The sequence below is a fragment of the Chiroxiphia lanceolata genome, chromosome 5 (assembly GCF_009829145.1).
Source record: "Chiroxiphia lanceolata isolate bChiLan1 chromosome 5, bChiLan1.pri, whole genome shotgun sequence".
Taxonomy (NCBI): domain Eukaryota; kingdom Metazoa; phylum Chordata; class Aves; order Passeriformes; family Pipridae; genus Chiroxiphia; species Chiroxiphia lanceolata.
Genome location: NC_045641.1, coordinates 7,634,924 through 7,654,202, shown reverse-complemented (window position 1 = coordinate 7,654,202; position 19,279 = coordinate 7,634,924). Strand labels below are relative to the sequence as shown.

Below are 19,279 nucleotides of genomic sequence, written 5' to 3'. Positions count from 1 at the left end.
GGGCGCGCGCTCGTCCCGCTCATCCCGCGCCTTCCTCCTCCTCCTCCTCCTCCTCCTCCTCCTCCTCCTCCCGCCCCCACCCCGCGGCCCCTCCGCGCCCGCTCCGCGCCCCGCGCGCGCCCGGACGGGGACACGCCCATCCCACGGACACGCCCCCGCGGGAGGGACCCGGGATTGGAGGGGGGGGGGGAGGGAACTGGGGATGGAGGGAGTTGGGGAAGGAGCCCCGGCTCCGCGGGAACTCCGCGGATGCGGAGGGGGCGGGGTCAGCGCTCTGCTGCGGGCTGTGTCCGTTTGTGGTTCGACAGAGTTGCGGTATTTGAGCAAATCTCGTTGGTCATGATATGGTGCCCTGGAGAACTGAGCTTTATTTCATTTCATTTCATTTCATTTCATTCTATTTCATTTCATTTCATTTCATTTCATTTCAATTAATTTTATTTCATTCGGTTTAATTTAATTTCATTTTGATTTTATTTCATTTCATTTTATTTTGTTTTATTTAATTTCATTTTAATTTTATTTCATTTTTAAATTTTATTTCATTTTATTTTTGTTTTATTTTGTTTATTTTATTTTTCTTAGGTTTTTTTTTTACTTTATTTTATTTTCCTTTATTATATTTTGCCATCATAGAATCATACAATATTCTGTATTGGACAGGGACCCATTAGGATCATCAAGTCCAATTTCTGGCTGTGCACAGGACACCCCAAGAGTCACACCATGTGCCTGTGAGTGTTGTCCAACCACTTCTTGAACTCTGTCAGGCTTGGTGCTGTGACCACTTTCCTGGGGAGCCTGTTCCAGTGCTCAGCCATCCTCTGTGTGAAAAACCTTTTCCTGATATTTAACCTAATCTTATTTTATTGTATTTTATTTTTCTTATTTTATATTTAATTTTATTTTTTTACTTTATTCTATTTTACTTTATTTTATTGCAGATGGAGTGTATTTCTTTCTTTCTTTCTTTATTTATTTTATTTTTAAACATCTGATGCTGACAGAGCTCAAAAATGAACTTACATGTGCTCTTCCTGATCACCTACATGTGTTATCCACCTAAACTAGACAAAAGGGAGGGATTATTCCTGAGGCTGGGATTTTGCTCTACACATTCATTAGCCAGTTTTTCCTTGGAGTCACCAAGTGAAATCCCATGTGCTGCTGCTGCTGCTTAGGATAAAGCTTGATACTGTCACTGCAGAGCTGAAGATGGGTTTGCATGTGAAAAAGCCTGGGAGCATTAATTTTTTTTTTTAGTTTAATTTTAATTTTTATTTGTTTTCCTTTTTTATTTTACTGGTTTTTATTTTTAAATTTGATGTCCTTTCATATTTATTTATTTTAGTTTTTTATTTAATTTGGGGTTTATTGATTTATTTTTCATTTATTTTTAACTAATTTTTTTAACTACATTAGCTGCTCTCACAAAATATCCCCCAGACCATCATGGCCTCAGCGTTTCTCCAAGTGCATTTTAGGATGAAAATAAAGCAATTAAGATGCATTAAATGTCATGGCTCCCAGGACATTTTAATGTTTTTTGTTCAAACAAACTCTGTGGTTTTCCCCTAACCATACACCATACTCCCTGCCGCACACCTCTCCAGGAATTCCAGGGGGCTTCTTGCCTTGAAAGTCAAATTCTGCTAAACACCAGTAGAATTCAGCAGAAATAACATGGGCATATCCTCTTGTTGCATAAAAAATTTTAGAGGCCAGATCCGTAGGGGAAAAGACCAGGAAGAAGAAAAGTAGCCACAAATATGAATTGTCAGTGCAGTTGTTCCCTTGGTGGGTCCAGTTCCTGCCATCTCCAGCCATCCAAGATCTCCCTGTAGGCCACTGGTCACGGCTCGTGGGAGCTCCCCTGCTCTTGAGCAAGAGGGCAGTGAAAGCAGTCGCTTCTCTTGCGAAACATTTGGGCCGTTTTAGGTGAAAAGTGCTGCCAGGGCCGCTTGACCTCGGGCCATGCTGTGTACTAAGGGCCCCTCTCCGCCTCCTGAGCGGAACAGCTCAAAGACCAAAGCACCGCAGCGCCAAAGACAGGAAGCACTAAACTCAAGTAAGGCAGGAAAATTATCAAGGTTTCGATGAGCTCAACTACGTCCTGAGCTGAAGGACTGGGTGGGAACTCACAAAGGCCTCCTGTAACCCTCCAGCAGCCGTTCCCACACTCACAGTTGGGTGAAGAAGGTCTCAGGATCTCCAGGACTCGGTGGAGAGGCTCTTCATGTCATCTTGAGCCACTTGGAAAAAAAAATCCCATGGTGGGTGAAGGATGTGGCTTCCTGATACACAAGTGCTCTTGACCTACAGAACGGTTGGGTTTACACTCGTTTTTCAGCACTTGTATATTCATATTCCCAAGCAGATCTGGCTGTGCCCAGATTAAATACCGAGGGGTTTGTGGAGTCTAACTGGGGCCTGGGAAGCACAGGAGTCTGATTGAGCCACTAACATAACAGACCCATCAGATTCACTTCTTTCTACAACATAAAGTAAGTGTATCAATCCTCAGTGAAAAGCACGTACACTTCTCAGGTCTGAAATAAAAAACAACCCGCTTTTTAGTAGAGGAAAAAATATAAAAGGAAATCTTGGGTAGTTTAAAATTACAAAGGTTTGTTCTGCTCAGGTTGGACACAATCTTTCTTCCCTTGTTCCTGCTTGGTGTGTTTTACATTTATTGCAGCTGGCTGCTTCTGTTAGAGCAGTTCCAAGATATATGTGCTGAGCTTTAGCTTCCCTTTCTCAAAAACATTCTTGGCATTGCTTCCAAGCAATAGATCTGGCCCATAAATTGCAGAGAACTTTGGAGTCTCTTCAGAACATCAGCACCATGGACTTGTAGAAGAATATATGCTCTCTCCTGTCTAATATTTTATTTATATTAAAGGCCAAGGCGTGTTATCTCCTGTACTCTGGGTGAAGGTTTAATTCAGCACATATATGAAAATTGCAATGTATCCCAAGGCCAATTATATACCACTGTCATTGATGCTGCTGCCTCCATAACTCACAGACTGGTTGTTGGAGTCCCAGGGCAGAGGTCAGTAACCCATGTAGGCAGGCCTTCAGCTCCTCACCAACCCTCTTTGCTGATGCTCTGCGTGTCCTTTCGAGTGATCCAATGTGCTGAGGCTTCTAATGCATCAATTTATCCCATAACTCTTCGGTAGCATGGGCTTTCTGCTGCAATTTATCTTGGTTGCAGCTCCAGCAGCAGCAGCCACTGCTCTCCTGTCTCCTTCCCTGCAGCGATTTCAGCTTCCCGACACAGCCGTTAGTAATTACAGCCTAGTAATTGGGTTTTGCACTATTAAATCAGCCTTCAGCTCCCAGCAAAATGGCCCTTGGGCTATTCTATTTGGTATGTTTTAATTTGAAAGGATTCCATTTTCCTTGGAGCTTTCTAACAAAGCTTCCACAACCCGAAATTCCTGGAGGACCCAGGAGCTGTTTTCATCTTTGCTTTAGAGTCCAAAGTGAACCTAAGTAACAGACTTGGTTTGTTAAAATGGAGTTTATTCTCATCTCTGTCAGCCCTCTACCTGAGGAAATACCCTGGTAGATAAATAAATGGACAAGACATTTACGACACTGAGATCCCTCTCCATCATCCCAGAAGAGCTGGGTTTGTCTCCCTCCATGGAAATGGTCACCCAACCCTGGCAGATCAAAGGGAAAACCAGCTCAAGGACTGCTAGCACTGCTCTTCCACCCCAGAGCAAGGGGCATGACTTTTTCCAGTTAATGCTGCCATGCTGAGACTGTACATTTCTTGCCCTTGCATGTGGCAGGGGCACATGTTCTGCTGAGAGGATGGGTTTCTGCAGAGGGTTCGTGAAAAGAGAAGAGAAACCAAAAGCTTTAGGTTTTAGAGTTCCTGCGGTCAAGTTTTACTCAGTAGCTACCTGTAAGGACTGAGAGATTTCTAAATTGGTACCCAGTGGTGTTACAGACATATTCAAACTGAAACAACAACAGTTAAAATTCAGCAAAAATATTTCCAGCATTCCCCAGGTATCCCCATTGTCACGATGTAGCCAAAGGTCCCTGCTTGCATCTCTCAGCTTATGGTAACTTTCCTTGAGTCTCTGCCTTACAACTTTCAGAGACTTCCCCTAAACAAGGATTCATGCACTAATTTAGTGTTAATGGAGAACTCAAGTGGCAGAGGGATCCTCGGGGCAGGTGTCACAGGGGTGAACACGGTACTGCTGTAGTGACACCCACTGGCACCGCGGCGGTGGGGCTGATGTGAGCAGCTCATATCCACCAGCTCCCTTGATGTTACGGTCATTGCTTGGGACACGGGAAGGAACATCAGCCCAACAGGAGGGGAAAAACAACCACGGCCCTTTATCATTTGCAGCCAAGGAGAGAGAGGTCTGGGGGAGGCAGTCAGCAGAGGGAGGCAAGAGCTCACAGATTCGGTGCAAGCCTCAGCCTGCGGCGTCCCTCTGAGCTCCGGAATGTAGGCAGGGGGCTTCAAATTGTTCTGCAAAACCATTGCGTTTCACTTTTTCCACATTTGCACTTAGCTTTTAGAGATCAGACAACAGACGGAACAAATTAAGAAGCTCAAACATTCTGATCCAGGGATGTGTTGTCTGAATTATTCATTATAATCTTCATTCTCCCATGAGTTTTCCAGCAGTTTGAGTTTCATGAGGATTGTGGATTCTCCCTCTTTTACATTATCTTATTTAATGTATTGCAGAAGCTGTCCCATCTGCTCCTTCACGCTCCAAAATCTTAACTGAAAGAGTCACAGTGTTTGATAGAAGAGTCAGAGAAAAATGTCCTCAAGATTTTTTATTTTTGAGAATATTTTCAAAAATATAACTGTTTCATTAATATACATGTGTGTATGCATATATAATGAAAATTTTCTTTCTTTGATAAATGTATAAGCAGTTTACCAACACCCAGCTCTCCTCTGAGGCTGGTGGCAGACGTTAAGTGGGGCAGCAGCTGTGGGGCTGCTTCAAAACACCCCTTTGAGGAGCAGAGGGAGGAGCTCGGACTAACACCGGTCGTTACACACCATCCGAACGGCAAAACAGCCCTTCATCTGCTGCGTCTGCAAATCAGACAACATCACTTGTCAGCCCAGCGAGGGTGGCAGGGAAATCACAGGGAAATCTGGATTGTTACTGATCTTCAAGAGGGAAAAAACATTACTTGGAATTGCAAAAGTACTTATAGCAGCAGTACCACCTCCTGATTTTGCAGACTTTCCATCTTGTTATTTAAGCTTTCCACAGCAGGACAAACAGCAAAGAACAATCTCCCCCTCCTTGTCCTTCCTTGTTATGTGCATATGGTCCCCTTAGCACCACCTGAGCCTTGAAATTCAGGATTTTATGATGCTCTCTGCAGAGATGAAAGACCTTCCTCACCCACAGCAAGCACGCTTTGCTGTGCCAGGAGAGATCATCCCACCAGCAGCGAGGTTCTGTGTGACTCCTCCAGCTGCCCAAAACATCTCAAGGCTACCTGGTAGCAAAGTGCATACAGGAGAAGGAGATTTTCTTTCTCAAATTTGGTGTTCCCAAGGCACATGCTCCATTAAACAAGGGCTAGCCAGAGGGTGACTAAAACACCTGCCTGGAATCCAGACTGCTGCCTCCTGTGCTGAAATGTTTCCAGCTGGCACTGCCCCAGTCACAGGCTTTTTCTTCTCCATGGGCTGTGCAATTCAAAACCTGCTGCAGCTACAGCCTCTGAATTGAAAAGCAAGTAATGTAAATCCTGTTTGCATAGGAAGCTGTTATCTTACTAAAAGCTTATGGATTTCATGGCATCTGAATTGATGCACCATCCCACACGAGAGGTGTGAACCACTTGTTTAGGGTCTCACACAGCACAAGTCACTGCTTATCATTAGGTAACTTTGGGCTGAGGTTGATGACAGTGCTTGGAAATTGTGTTACTCCTCAGGCAGTAAAATAATGTTCCAGAAACAAACCCTCTGCCTTCTCTGTATCTATCTTGTACCTCTGCATCCATCTTGTCTGTGTCGGACAAGATGTGTCTGATCAGTGAAGCACAGTGGAAAATACTTATTAACCTCTATTGACAGAGTCCTAGGGTAACCACTTCATTAGCTTATCCCTGACTAGAGTCTGTTTATTCAGTCTAGTATCATTCCCTTTGAAGTACTGGCTCATGTTGACCCTCCATCCATCCTCTGGCACCTCTCCAGTTTTCCAAAGTTTGTTAAGATCTAAAATTCATGAAATGGACTCCTAAGCTACTGAGAGTGTACATGACCCTGGACTTCTGAACTGAAAGTGTTTATATTTAGCAGGTGATGCTTCATATCCTCCTTAGTTACAGACAGTAAATTATTTCATCTGATGTAGATGGATTCCACTATTTTGCTTTGATATAGTAAAGAAGGAACTATGAATATTTGGTGTGATTTTTTCCCATCTGAGGGATATAAATGGTAAAATTATAAATAGCAGAGAAGCTATTCCTAAACGAAGATTTTCAATGGTATTTTAATATCTTACTATTGTCTGTAGCATACTTAAGCTTTTGTATTTCTCCTGTTTCTTTTGTCTTGCATTCTAAATAATCTGCTTGCAATACACATACTAGCAATGAATCTCTCTTCTCTAAATACCACTTCTGAACTTATTGTTCATATCTATATCTATATCTATATCTATATCTATATCTATATCTATATCTATATCTATATCTATATCTATATCTATATCTATATCTATATCTATATCTATATCTCTCTATATCTATATCTCTCTTCTCTGTTTATCTCCAAAATATTGCTCTAGTCTGACTAAATATTAATCCACTGATGTTTTAGATAAATCTGTCTTTGCAGTTGCAAGTGTAGTGATCTTTCGCACTTGTTGAGACTGAAGTTGTGAGTGATAGACTATCAAAGACATATTTCATCTTTTTAATTAGCATCTCCTCCAAACACTGATCTTTCAGCCCTTGGTACACAGACCTCCTCCTTTTTTAAGAGTCAGTGAAGGGAAGCTGGGTCCCTCTGGGCTGTAACTCAAGCTCCTTCTGATCAAGACGGACCTGTCAGGGAGGTTAGGATAGGATCTGGAAGGTTCTAATCACCACAGTCACAGAATGGGGCCACAGAGCAAAAACTCCACCGTCTGTAGCTTCAGGAGATCAGAGCCAGGGAAAAAGGCAGATCTGCAGGGCCACCGTGCTCTTTCCTCCAGAAACACTGCCCAACACATCCCTACATGGAGCATGCCTGGCTCCAGCCCATCTCTCCAGGCACAGCATCCTAGAACTTATCTCCCTGCACCCACAGCCCACCTGCTGACTCTTCCTTGCTCACATCCCAGCGCTGGCTGTTCCTCAAAAGCACCATGTGTTGTGTTTGGCACAAGGATGCTCCCCAGGACAGCACAGCAGACATCCTCTAGACACCCTGGGCAAAAATGAAGAACCTGCTACATGTCCAGTCCCCTTGCTTTTTGCTCCATCCCCCAAGCAGCTGCCAGCATCTTATCCACCCAAGAAGGACACCTTCCCCCTGGATGAGGCATTCGGAGGAAGGAGGTAGGAGGAACATCTGCAGCGAGGAGCTGGGACCGTGTCCTGCTTCCCCAGCCAGCAAGAGCTGAGCTACTGCCAGCAAGGGAGGAGGTTTCTGTGAGTACAAGATCACTGGCAAAAGGCTGATGCATCTGTGTGGTTGACTCATTAATGTATTCATCCTTCCCTGAACCCATTCCCTTCTTCCCTCCCTCCCCACCACATCCTCCTCCTCCTCCTGCTTTTAGGCATTCCTTTCCCTTTGTCTCCCTGTCCTTAGAGCTGATGCCTGCCTGGACACCTTCAGCAGCAGCACCACAAAGCTCCTGCTGTGTAGATGCCTCTACATGGCTTCATCCTTCAGAGTCAAGCACCCACCTTGAGGAGGCTGCCAGGAGGATATGTGAAACAGGAGAGCATCTGCTTCCCTAAGTTGTGTGGCTAAGGTTTATTCCATATCATGGAAATACAAATAACGAGGAAAACAGTAAATTAAACACACAGACACACAACCATTAATGAGCAGGTGATGAGAGAGATAATAAGGGAAGCCAGAGCTTGTCAGGCACTGATGGAGCTACTCCGTCTTTGGAGAGGGTCAGCCTCAATTTTGAAACTGATAAGATGGGGAAAACATGGTTAGTGTGAATATTAAGGGGTATTTGAAGGAGACTGGGGGACTGTACAAAACTTACTATGGGATGTTTAAGGGCGGGATCAAAGAAGGAAGGGAAGGATCAGGGTGGAACAAGTATGGGAAGATGGCAAGGAGGGAGGTTGGAGGAATCAGACATGTCATCAGATGTTTGGGCAGGAGGTTCACCTGACTGGGCCCTGCCTCTGATCCCTGCAGTCTGGCCTGTCTTCTTGTTAAATCCCATTCTTAACTTCAGCCCCTGGAGAAGACTCAAGGTCTGAGCCAAGGCTGGTTGAGACAGACAGGGTAGAAGACACAGGACAGGACTTTAAAGGGATCCATGAATGTGAGGTCCTTGTGAAGACCAAGAATATGGAAGAGTATTGATGGGTAAAAAGATCCACGAAAGCACCAAGCAGCAAAGATACTCTATCCCAACACTGAGTTGTATAATACACTGGCTGACAAAGTGTTCATAAAAATGGTGATGTTTGTTCAAGGCTACATTGCAGGGACTTTTCAGGTGCCAGCCTGGAAGTCTGCTAACAGTAAACATCCACCAGTCACCCTCCCAAATGCTGTTTGTGAGTGTGCTGGGCTTCAGACTTGAAGTAAATGCAGAGTCTCAATTGCAACAAGAAAGAAAATGTGTTTTATTAAGTAATTACAAATTGCCAAGAGATGTTCAGCACAGGCAGGTACTGAGAAAGCAGATCCCATGAATAAAGATAAATTCAGTGGAACTGGAGTACTAGGAGAGAACTTTCAAAGAGCATAAGGGAACTCCATTCCGGATGCTTTCAGGCAGCCTTTGGTTCAGTACAGTCAACATGAGGAATAGCTGCACCACCAGCTGCTGAGTTAGAAAGTTGTCTTTAAAAAGTCTGAAGCCAATCAATCATTTTCAACACCTTGAAAAAAGGGAACCATTTTGAAAAACAAAAGGTTGAGGTTCAACTGTCTTCAGAGCTGGAAGAACAACTGTCCACTCAGGTGCCTAAGTGAAAATTAAAACACTTAATCTTTCTGTGTGTGCTTTGAGCTGCTGTGACTGCAAAGCAACCAAATAACCATGGTATCACTGTCAGAAAACGCTGTTCCACAATAGATTCAAGTAAAGGCTGAAATCAGAGCACACCAGCCTGGAACACACAAGGTTGCACTCTTGCCATTCCACATGTAGCTGTCAAACCCAAAGCCTGAAAAGCAGGTCTTGGAAGTTTATTCTACCTCCTTTTATGAGCTTCAACAGGCACAGAAAGTCTTGTGCAAAGCCATGAAGGGAATTAGAATTACCCCAAGTAGATCAGTGCAAGCTCATGGGGAGCCTTGCCACCAGCCACTCCTTGAGCTGCTGCAAATGGCTGTTGAGAGCATTACAGTATTCCCTGATAAGAGGAATACCAAGAGATAAAAAAATACCTTGGAAGATATTTTCACAGAATTACTTTTTACTAGGACTCTTACCAGAAAAATAGCACATATTTTCATCTCAAGGCACTAAAACTGAGAGATGAGATTTTATCTCCAGCTCTTTAAAGTTCAGTAAAATAGTTTCTCTAATGATGTTCGGAAATTATTTATTTTATATGAACTTTGTAGCACCCCTAAAACAAATCATATCTTCTCCAGATTGCTTACTTCCAATACTTCTTCACAAGTTGGTGACATTACATTAAGACAAAAGTACGCTCACGTTTCCCAACATGCTTAAAACTGTGTTAGGGGACATTTCAGTTACGGATATGTCAGATAAGGGAAAATACTGACAGCATTTCTGAGTGAAGGATACATCCAGCATAAGTGTAGCAGGGGAAACTTTGTTGGTACTCAAGTGTCACCTTCATGTTCAGCCAGAAGGGCTGAACACCGAAGCCAGGTCAGGAAGAACTTTGACAGGCTGAAGGAATGATTATGTTACCTTAAGTTTAGCATGAACTGGAGTGAAATTTGGGTATGAACTGGATGCCAAAGGACAATCATAACTGGAACTATCACTGCCAGTACAAAACCTGCTGTCCTGGCAATGAAGTGAGAGTACTCCCAAATTCAGCAGAGTCCTGACAAAAGCTATGTCTGTCCACTGGCCTCCAGCACTGATTACAAAGCTTGTCTTTCCTTTTCATCCAATTAATCTTTCAAACATCACAATGAGATTCAATCTTTTCCCACACTGACAACACCGAAAAATATAAGTAATAAAATCTAGGTAGTTCACTCTCTCAAAGGGAGAAGAATCTGCCAACTCATATAAAATCAGCATTTCAGAAGCGGAACATGAATTCCCATGCTACTCATCTGAAATGAAATACCCACAGGCTGTAAGAAATGCACACTCTTGATCTTAAAATATAGACAGAAGCATCCAGCAGTATGGGAAAAATATGGAGGAGTAGTCAGGTAAAATGAGGGAATACTACAATAATTTCTTGCATTTGTTTCAATTTTTAGAAGTCTTTCTTAAAAAAGAAAAAAAAAATCAAACCCTAAAAAGTTCCCTGCAGTTTTAATTCCTGTTCTTCAATGCCCAACTGTGTCTTTTTTATAGACAGAGAAAATGGTTGTACCAAATGTTCTCCCTTCTTCTGTGTTTGCTGATAGAAATAATTTCTGTCAATAAGTGTGAGTTGGCTGTACAACACATCTATTTTTCACGAATTTTTTAAAAGGTTCTTTTCATGTCCGCTAGAAGATTTCTTTTTTAGGAATCTATGAAGTTAACAAAGTGAGATCCACTAAATCAAAGTGACAAAATAGATGGGTTATCTCAGTAATTGTTCTGTTCCCACTGTTTAGTTGCAAAGTATGCAAAAAATTCTGTCTTAAAAAGTAAATCCAGAGCACTCCAAACAAAAAAAGAAATCATAACAAAAGGCTAAAGTGACATTTAGAGTCGCAATACTTTATTTCTGTCACTGCAGTAACTCTCTTTATGTGCCATTAAAACCTTCTTGGAATATAACACTTTCACAGTTGCTCCTGAGTATCTTTCAGTCATTCCTCTAACAGAGCTCGTACAAATTAAAGCTGAAATTTTCTAAGCAGTATCAATAAGTGAGGAGATCATCATCAGCCATTGTCAGTGGGATCTTTTGAATATTGCAATATTTGATTAGGAGCTGTAAGTCCTCTATTTCACATAGGCCTCTTGAGAGGCCTCCATCTTAGGCTCAAATGAAGGAAGAATATCCTTAAGACGGATGGTAAAATGTACACTGCTAATCTGTGCCCAAAACTCAGTTTTAGTTACCCCTTGGTTGACAGTCTAGAGACAGGAGATATTAATAACATTTTTTTCTGTAACTACCATGAACATATCTATTGGTTTACATAACAATAATCTGTCAATGGTCAATTATGCTGACATTGTACCATTTGAAGTTAGATGAGATTAATTCTGCCCAGAAACTCCACATATCATCTGTGGAAATTACCTAACCTTAAATATTACATAGTGTGGATTTCATGTCCTCCCAGAAGGTTTATACTCCCTATTCTCACCATGTGTAAGTCCACAATCCATCCCCCACCTCAAGACGGCATATGCTACCAAGTCAATTAATATTTCCTCCTTGAGTAATTAATAGTTACACCTGACTAAAATACTGTGCAGATACCTTACCTATTGCTCAGAAAGACGTTTTTGTTGTGACTGTTTCTATCACAATAACCAGTCTTTAAATTTACAGCTCATCACTGGCCCTTGCTACTTGATTGTTCAGTGTCCTGCGCTTCAATTCTTTGCTTGTCATTCCTGCACTGCTTTTTAGTCAGTGTTCTGGCCTCACTTTAGCCCTTTAGTCCCTGGAGTCTCATAACCCTTAGCTACACCAAGAGACTGTGGCTGTCATTAGCCAGTGTCAATAAGATTATATTGTTTTGAGTAAAGGTTGGTGCCTATACTTATAATGGATGTTACACACAGTTAACCCAAATATATGATGCCCATTTACCAGCTTTTTATCTTTATGTCTAACCATTTGTAACCAGGAAAATGAGGAATAATAAGACTTTCAGTTATAGGAGGAAAAAAAAGTGAAGTTTCTATGTCTATACCTCCAGGCTTCTCTACATTTCCAGCACTCCCCCTTCTATATAAGCATGGCATCAATACTTAAGGTAAGTCAGCTTACACAATTCATTTACTTGCAGGTCTTAGCAGACAGAATTATAAAAACAAACAAACTAGAACAACAACAAAACTAATACACATAAACTTTCACTTTATGCACATCTTTGTCTTCACATTCTCTCTGCTTGTTGTAATAGAAGAATGTATTGTCCCTTCTCTGAAGTTTCTTAATGAATCCGGTTTCTGGCCAACACTCTACCTACAAATAGAATAAAAAGGACATAAATTCACCTGAACACGCTCGCATTAAACCAGGTTTGTGCATTATCTTGCAAGGAATATAGGGTATACTTCCATGGGAAAACATCAGTTGCATCTAAATACTGGTTTTCTATTAATTTGCTGAACTTCTAAAAACAGATTAAGAACGAGGTGTCAGAAACCAGTTTTCAGGTTTACTATAAAGAGTTATGTGACCCAGAAAGTCTAGAAATGGATATCCAAGGATACTTAAAGGACAAATTTAAAATTGGACTGGTAAAAGCTTTTAAAATACCTTGTCCAGGAATATAACATTGATGCTATTCAGTTATTGAGTAACCTAGGAGGCTGAAAGATTCCATTTCTGTAAGACTGACATATACTTGAAGGTTTCTTCCTGACCTTGAAAAACATGCTTCTTCATGAAAATAAAGTCAGTTGTATCTATCACAGCAGGATCGGTCCTGCACGAAACAAACCAGCACTCCCCTGGTGCTCTTCAGTGTTGCACAGTGTGAAGCTTTAAACTAAAGGCTTGAGCACTTGCATGTTCAACAGCTTTATGGCTTTAGTAGCTCTTTGCAGCTTCAACACCTGTGAACTGTTTCTGATCAAACTGAATCTCATTTCTCTTCCAGACAGGGCTCACAACAGGATGTCAAACTAGAGCCTTCTCTAATTGGAGAGTCCCAGAAGTGGTTTCATCACTTACCTTATTGCTTAAAGGCATACAGCTGTGTTACTTGCATTGTCTGTCTAAACATAACAGCCTTAATCTTCATTCTGCCTACATTATAATTGCATCATTAGTAGCAGCCGCTTTATAGAAACCTAATATAGGGTAAACAAGACATTTCAGAATGTGTTTGAAAGAGAATCACTGCCAGGCCCTGGCAGGTTGGAACAGAACACACACTCATTTTACAATGAGTCTGTGGTGTTCTTTAATGTTCCTCAGGGTTTAATTGCCAATGGTTGTGCCCTGACATAAATCTTAAATGCACAGGTCCTACCACTCTAATTACAAAATTTCCTTCTGCAGTTATTGGAATTTACACCACAGCCTTTGCAGTGGTAACTGAGCCCACAACAAAATAGTAAACTGTATCTTACTCACACCAATGTTTTGCTGTGTTGTGAGGAGTAGTGTGTGAGGATTAACTGGATGAGGAATGACTTTCTCAGGAACATTCTGCTCTTTCTTATGTGCAGAGGAGTTTAAGATCTTTTAAAAGTGAATTTTTCATACTGTATTTGCTGTTTTGGAAGATAAATTACAGACCTCTGATAAAGATAATGTGTTTGCTGTATTAACCTCTTGGTTGCTATTTTGAACCTCAAGTAGCCACCAAATGCCTGGCCATTACTCAATAGCTCAATGGCCAATACTCAGAGGAGCAAGTCCTTGGTGTTGACAAAAGCCTGTATCACAGCTGCTTTTACCACAGCTGGCATCAAATATTTCCATTGTGGAAATATTCCACTTCCAGTAGAGGTCAAGTTTTGAGTGAGCACAAAGTCTGGGCTGCCACACGATCCAACTGCTGAAGCTGGTGAGAGTGACCCAGGACTGACTCCTTGGACAACAAACAAGTCTCCCATCAAAGCCATTGACAGACTAATGGGGAAACTTCAGAGAACTCACTTTGAAATATTGCCTTCCTCAATGCTGAATTATTCCCTTTAGTTATCAGCTACATCTATTCAAAGAAATCTGTGATGCTTCTAAATGCATAAGAGAGGGGGAACAAAAACAGCTCAAGAATTGAAGTCAGACCTGTGAGGAAAAACACTGTATAAGAACCCAGCCTAAATGAAAGGAAATAAACAGCACCTCCATTTTTATTTCAGCATTTAACACGGGACAGAAGTTTAAAGTAATAACCCTTGCAAAGTCCTAAATCTTACCACATCAACTTGTTTTACTTGTTTATATTCCACCTCATCTCTGTATCCAGCTTGCTGGAATCTGTATAAATTCTCTACATCATCTGACCATGTTTTGGCACGATGCATAGATTTTGGTTTGATGTCAGCTTTAGCCACCACTCCAGGAACTTCAGACTTCTTCCTGAAATTAGATTTTTAAAAATTAAATAGAGAAGACAGAAGTAGGTGATTTTGATGGGGATATACAGAAACGGGTAAAACGAAATTTTAAAATAAGGGAATTACAGACCTCAAAGACTGAGTTAAAAAAAAAAAAAAGTGATAAGCAGTTGGAATCAAATTAAATACACTATTTGATCTCAAACCCAACTTACCTATACCTCAATATACACCCTGACTTAATCTACTAAAATTTAATTGTGCATATTGATGCATTAAAAAAAATAAAAGCAATTTTTAAATTTCACATCTTTGCAGTTGCTGTCCTTTTGGGATAGAGAGTTTTTCTGGTTTTTTCTTTCTTCCTCCTGCAGCGACACCAAACTGAGAGACACAGAATGAAGATCTGGGCTGTTCCTGAAGAACAGCAAACACTCAGGATGGGAGAGGAAGAGAAAGGAGAAATGCATGGCCAGTCACATGGCCACGGTGCAGATGACAGACAAGAGGTCTTGAGAGAGAAACCAGATATAGACAAAGCACACAACCTACTAAAATTCACACTCTTCTACCCTTGCCCAATCAAAACCTGCATTGACTGCCACTGACTTCCTCCTCACACAAAACGCATTTGTTCAGTTTGCTGAGAAATAGTAAATAGATTAATCAGCTGCTAAAACTGAACAGAGCAGAATTGGGACAAGAGGAAACTTAAACTGTAAAAAAAAACCCAACAAAACCAAAACCCAAACAACCTCCCCCAAAAAAACCAAACAAACCAAAAACTATTGCAACAAAAAAAGCAATAATAAAAAGTTGCAAACAAGGTAAACTCACCAGGGAAACATCTCAACTTTATTTAAAAAAATAAGAATCACTTGAGTTCTACCTTATATCTAAATTTTACTGCATTTGCTTGAATGTATCTTATTCTGCTACTAAAACAGAACTTCTGTTGCATCTGCAAGCAAAGTACACACAACACTGTCATGGCTAGCAGGTATGATCAGAGATGGTGACATTACAAAACTAGGAAAGGACTCAAGCTTCAGCTCCATAATTAGGAAGGCATCTTCAAGGAATGAGAGACAGATTTTGAGAGGGAGAACACAGCCTCCCTCCTTGTGAGTAGTATGCTGCCTCCAAACCCTGCACACGGAGTAAAATTTCCTTACTTAGCCAGTTCCTATTTCAACTGAGAGCTTGAGAAGTTGAATGCTGAAATCTTATCAAATGCACGAATGGTACTGGTCTGCTAGAAAAGCAGAAATTAGAAAAAAACCTCGCAACACAGCATACAAATCTTCAGGGAAACTACATGAAGAATTGTTGTTACCATAGTATGAAACCAGCAGAATTCTGCATCTCTGTCATCTGACTGTATGAGAGTCATCAGCAAACAAAGAAAGGGCCTTTCATCTCTTAGAGAATACATTTTAATAAAGATCAATAAAAATATGCACAAGGGCTCTTTTCTGGCAACAGTAAACTATTTCTTGCAGTTCAGCACTCCAAGCATTCTTTTACCAGGCTCTGCATCATTTTGCAATTGAAAGCAACCATTTACTAAAATCAAAACATAGTTTTCTCACCCAGTTATGAGGTGTCACATACAGATTAATAGGATAAGCACATATCCTTATTCTAAATCTTTAGGGTAGTCTTGAGATATCCATCTCAACATAGTTTTTTTTCTCCTGTGCTGCAAAGGGCTCTTTTGTAGCCATCACAGAATTTTTTCAAGCCCTGCATATGCTCATCAGTGTTTGATGAGAACTGTTGTCAGTCAGTATTGACCTTAGACAGTCAGTATGATTAACAATAACATTAGATCTTAATAAATTATAAACTGTGATGAATTTAAGGGTGTTGTGATAACTTACATGTTACTATTGCTATGTACTTCTTGAGAGGATATGCTGGATTCACCTAGTGAACGTGCTTCTTCAAGACATCCAGATAGGTCTGCTGCTTCCTGAGTCACCATTAATTCAGGGTGCCTGGCCACAGGCTTTCCTGCTCAAAAAACAGATATAAAGGTCATATATTGAAAGTTCCAGCTTGGTGACTTCAAATAACAAAAGCACCATCCTGATATTGGGCTGCTATTTAAAAATTTGTACTCTTTGTCTGTTTTAGTGTGTCCAAGTTCCACGCACAGAGCTGTTTTCATTGCACGAGAGCAGGAGACAGCTGTACTCCAGCCAGGAATTCAGGAATGAGACAAAAGACAACAGACAGATAAAGCAAAATGAAAGAATTCAAGAGAGCAACAAGAAAATGCTCAGCGTAACACCAGTAGTTTTCATTTAAAGAAAATTGTTGAACAGTGAAGTGGACTTTATTAAATATGACAATGTTTGCCTACTCTTCATTTAGGGTAAGTAGTGAGATTTCATATCACTGTTTTGGCTTTAGGAACACATTTACTAATTTAATCATAACACAATTACTGTGGAATCCTGACTAGCCTGGGCTGGCATATAGTGGTTTCCTTAACAGTTACACAAGGGTTTGTGGGAGGAGAGTGTCTGCTCCTTAAGGGCATCTGCTCAAGGGCCATTTTAAGTGCAGTAAGGGATTAGAGGAAAGGGAGGAAGCCATAAAACAAGAACATATGGGGACTCAGACCTGAGCAGTAAATGAGTGATATGGTGATGAGAACCAAACCTGGTCAGTCACATCAATTCATGGAGCATGAGAGGAGTGCGAGAATGTTTATTCCAGTAAGGTTCTCTGATCAGAGCCCCTTGTCAATTGGGAAATTAGGGAAAAGGGGGGAAAACAGAAACAAAATATAAAGAGACAAGAACCTGACAAAAAAAGAAAGACCATGACAAGAAACAAACCTCACCACTCACACTGGTGGATGGGCTATCAAGAAACTATATACAGGCACCAGGAAGAGCAGCCTGGACTTTGCACTGATAGGACTGTGAACCAGGGGGACCCTGGAGAGGTGTGGGAATCCATGGAGATGTACAGACCTGTGAGGAATGCGTGCCTGGCTGAGCCCCATGCCTGATCAGCACAGACTGTCCTACTCTATTGTATCTTCTTAAATCTTAAGCATCTCTGTGCATAATCTCACTTTGTATCCCATATATGTGTGTGATAAAGGACAAAGTGCCAGCTGCTGGTGAGATCTGTGCATGAGCTCCTGGGGTCAGACTGGGGGCAAGGGCATCTCTAGCCTATGATGTCAGCTGCTGGTGCAGGTGGGGGGCTTTAACTTCCAGCCACTGGAGCAGGAACAGGATGTGTCTGAAAAATGAGCTACTGTTGTGAGTGAGGGGCTCCATGTCAACATATGGAGCAGGGCTGTGGGTCACAGCTTGTGTGCCTGGTGCTGGATACTGGGGAGAAGCGTCGTCTGTATCTTCACCAGCTTTGGTAATCCTAGGGCACACACCCATGTTTATCAGCAAATTTTAAGCTGAAGGGTAGGGGCACCTTGGGTCCAGGACAGGGGGCCCTGCAGCATCTTCAGCCCAGGCAGGAGCCCCACGTTCCCATGCAGGAGAGGCTCTGGACCAGAACAGCAGGAGGAGATGGCTGTGTTTCTTACATCACTTACCATGAGTCAGCAAACACAGGGCCTGTTTAGGGTCCCAGAAAAGTCACTAAGAGATTTCAAAGAATCCTTGAATGGTTTGGATTGGAAGGGACCTTAAAGACCTTCTCATTCAAAACCCCCAGCCATTGGCAGTGACACCTCTCACTGGACCAGGTTGCTCCAAGCCCTGTCCAACCTGGCCTTGAACCTTTCCAAGGATGAGGCTGCCATGACTTCTCTGAGAAGCCTTTTCCAGCATCTCACTGCCCTCTTTGTAAAAAAATTTCTTGCTAATATCTAACCTAAGCTTCCCCTCTTTCATAGAATCATAGAATCAGGCAGGTTGGAAAAGACCTCAGAGACCATTAAGTCCAACCCTTGATCCAACACCGCCGTGGTTCCCAGACCATGGCACTAAGTGACACATCCAGTCTCATCTTAAAACCCTCCAGGGATGGAGAATCCACCACTTCCTTGGGCAGCCCATTCCAATGCCTGATTACCCTCTCTGTAAAGAATTTTTTCCTAATATCTAACCTAAACCTCCCCTGGTAGAGCTTAAGACCATGCCTTCTTGTCTTGTTGATAGCTGCCTGGGAGAAGAGATCAACCCCCACCTGGCTACAACCTCCTTTGAGGGAGTTGTAGAGAGTGAGGAGGTCTCCCCTGAGCCTCCTCTTCTCCAGGCTGAACAGCCCCAGCTCCCTCAGCCTCTCCTCATAGGACTTGTGTTCGAGCCCCTTCGCCAGCCTTGTTGCTCTTCTCTGGACCTGCTCCAGCACCTCAATATCCTTCCTGAACGGAGGGGCCCAGAACTGGGCAGAATCTACAAGACAGCTCCTCGTACGCGACGAGGTGCGCAGGCCGACGTCTCGTCCCGATGTGACAACGCTGTGACCGCAGCCCCGCGCTTCTCCCACAGCCACCCGCCCACCCAGCCCTTAAGAGGGCCCACCTTGCTTCGAGAGCCGCAAGCCAGGGGGTCTCCTCCCAAGCTAGGCAGGGCGGGGCGGAGCGGAGCGGCGGCCGAGGCGCGATGGCAGCGGCGCCTCTCAGGACAGTTCCCCCCAACCCCGCCCCGGGTCCCTTCACGCGGGTCCCCCCTCACGACGCCAACGGTCGCCAGGCAACCGCCCGCCATGGCCGCTTTAAAGGG

The 19,279-nt window shown here is 42.5% G+C and overlaps 1 protein-coding gene across 2 annotated transcripts; it reads right to left on the bottom strand.

The window, feature by feature from the left end:
• Window positions 1-11,066: 11,066 nt before the first annotated feature.
• On the bottom strand, window positions 11,067-19,247 carry MEIG1 (meiosis/spermiogenesis associated 1). 2 transcript variants are annotated; one of them, XM_032689353.1, is made up of 4 exons: window positions 19,079-19,247; window positions 16,451-16,583; window positions 14,427-14,589; window positions 11,067-12,516 (listed from the first exon to the last, which is right to left on the bottom strand). In XM_032689353.1, exons 2-4 carry the CDS (start codon window positions 16,552-16,554, stop codon window positions 12,388-12,390), a joined length of 396 nt encoding a protein of 131 aa, XP_032545244.1. In that variant the 5' UTR covers window positions 16,555-16,583; window positions 19,079-19,247; the 3' UTR covers window positions 11,067-12,387. The 2 variants fall into 2 exon arrangements, with proteins under 2 accessions (XP_032545244.1, XP_032545245.1); XM_032689354.1 differs by having other exon boundaries at window positions 14,460-14,589; window positions 19,079-19,234.
• Between the last annotated feature and the right edge of the window lie 32 nt (window positions 19,248-19,279).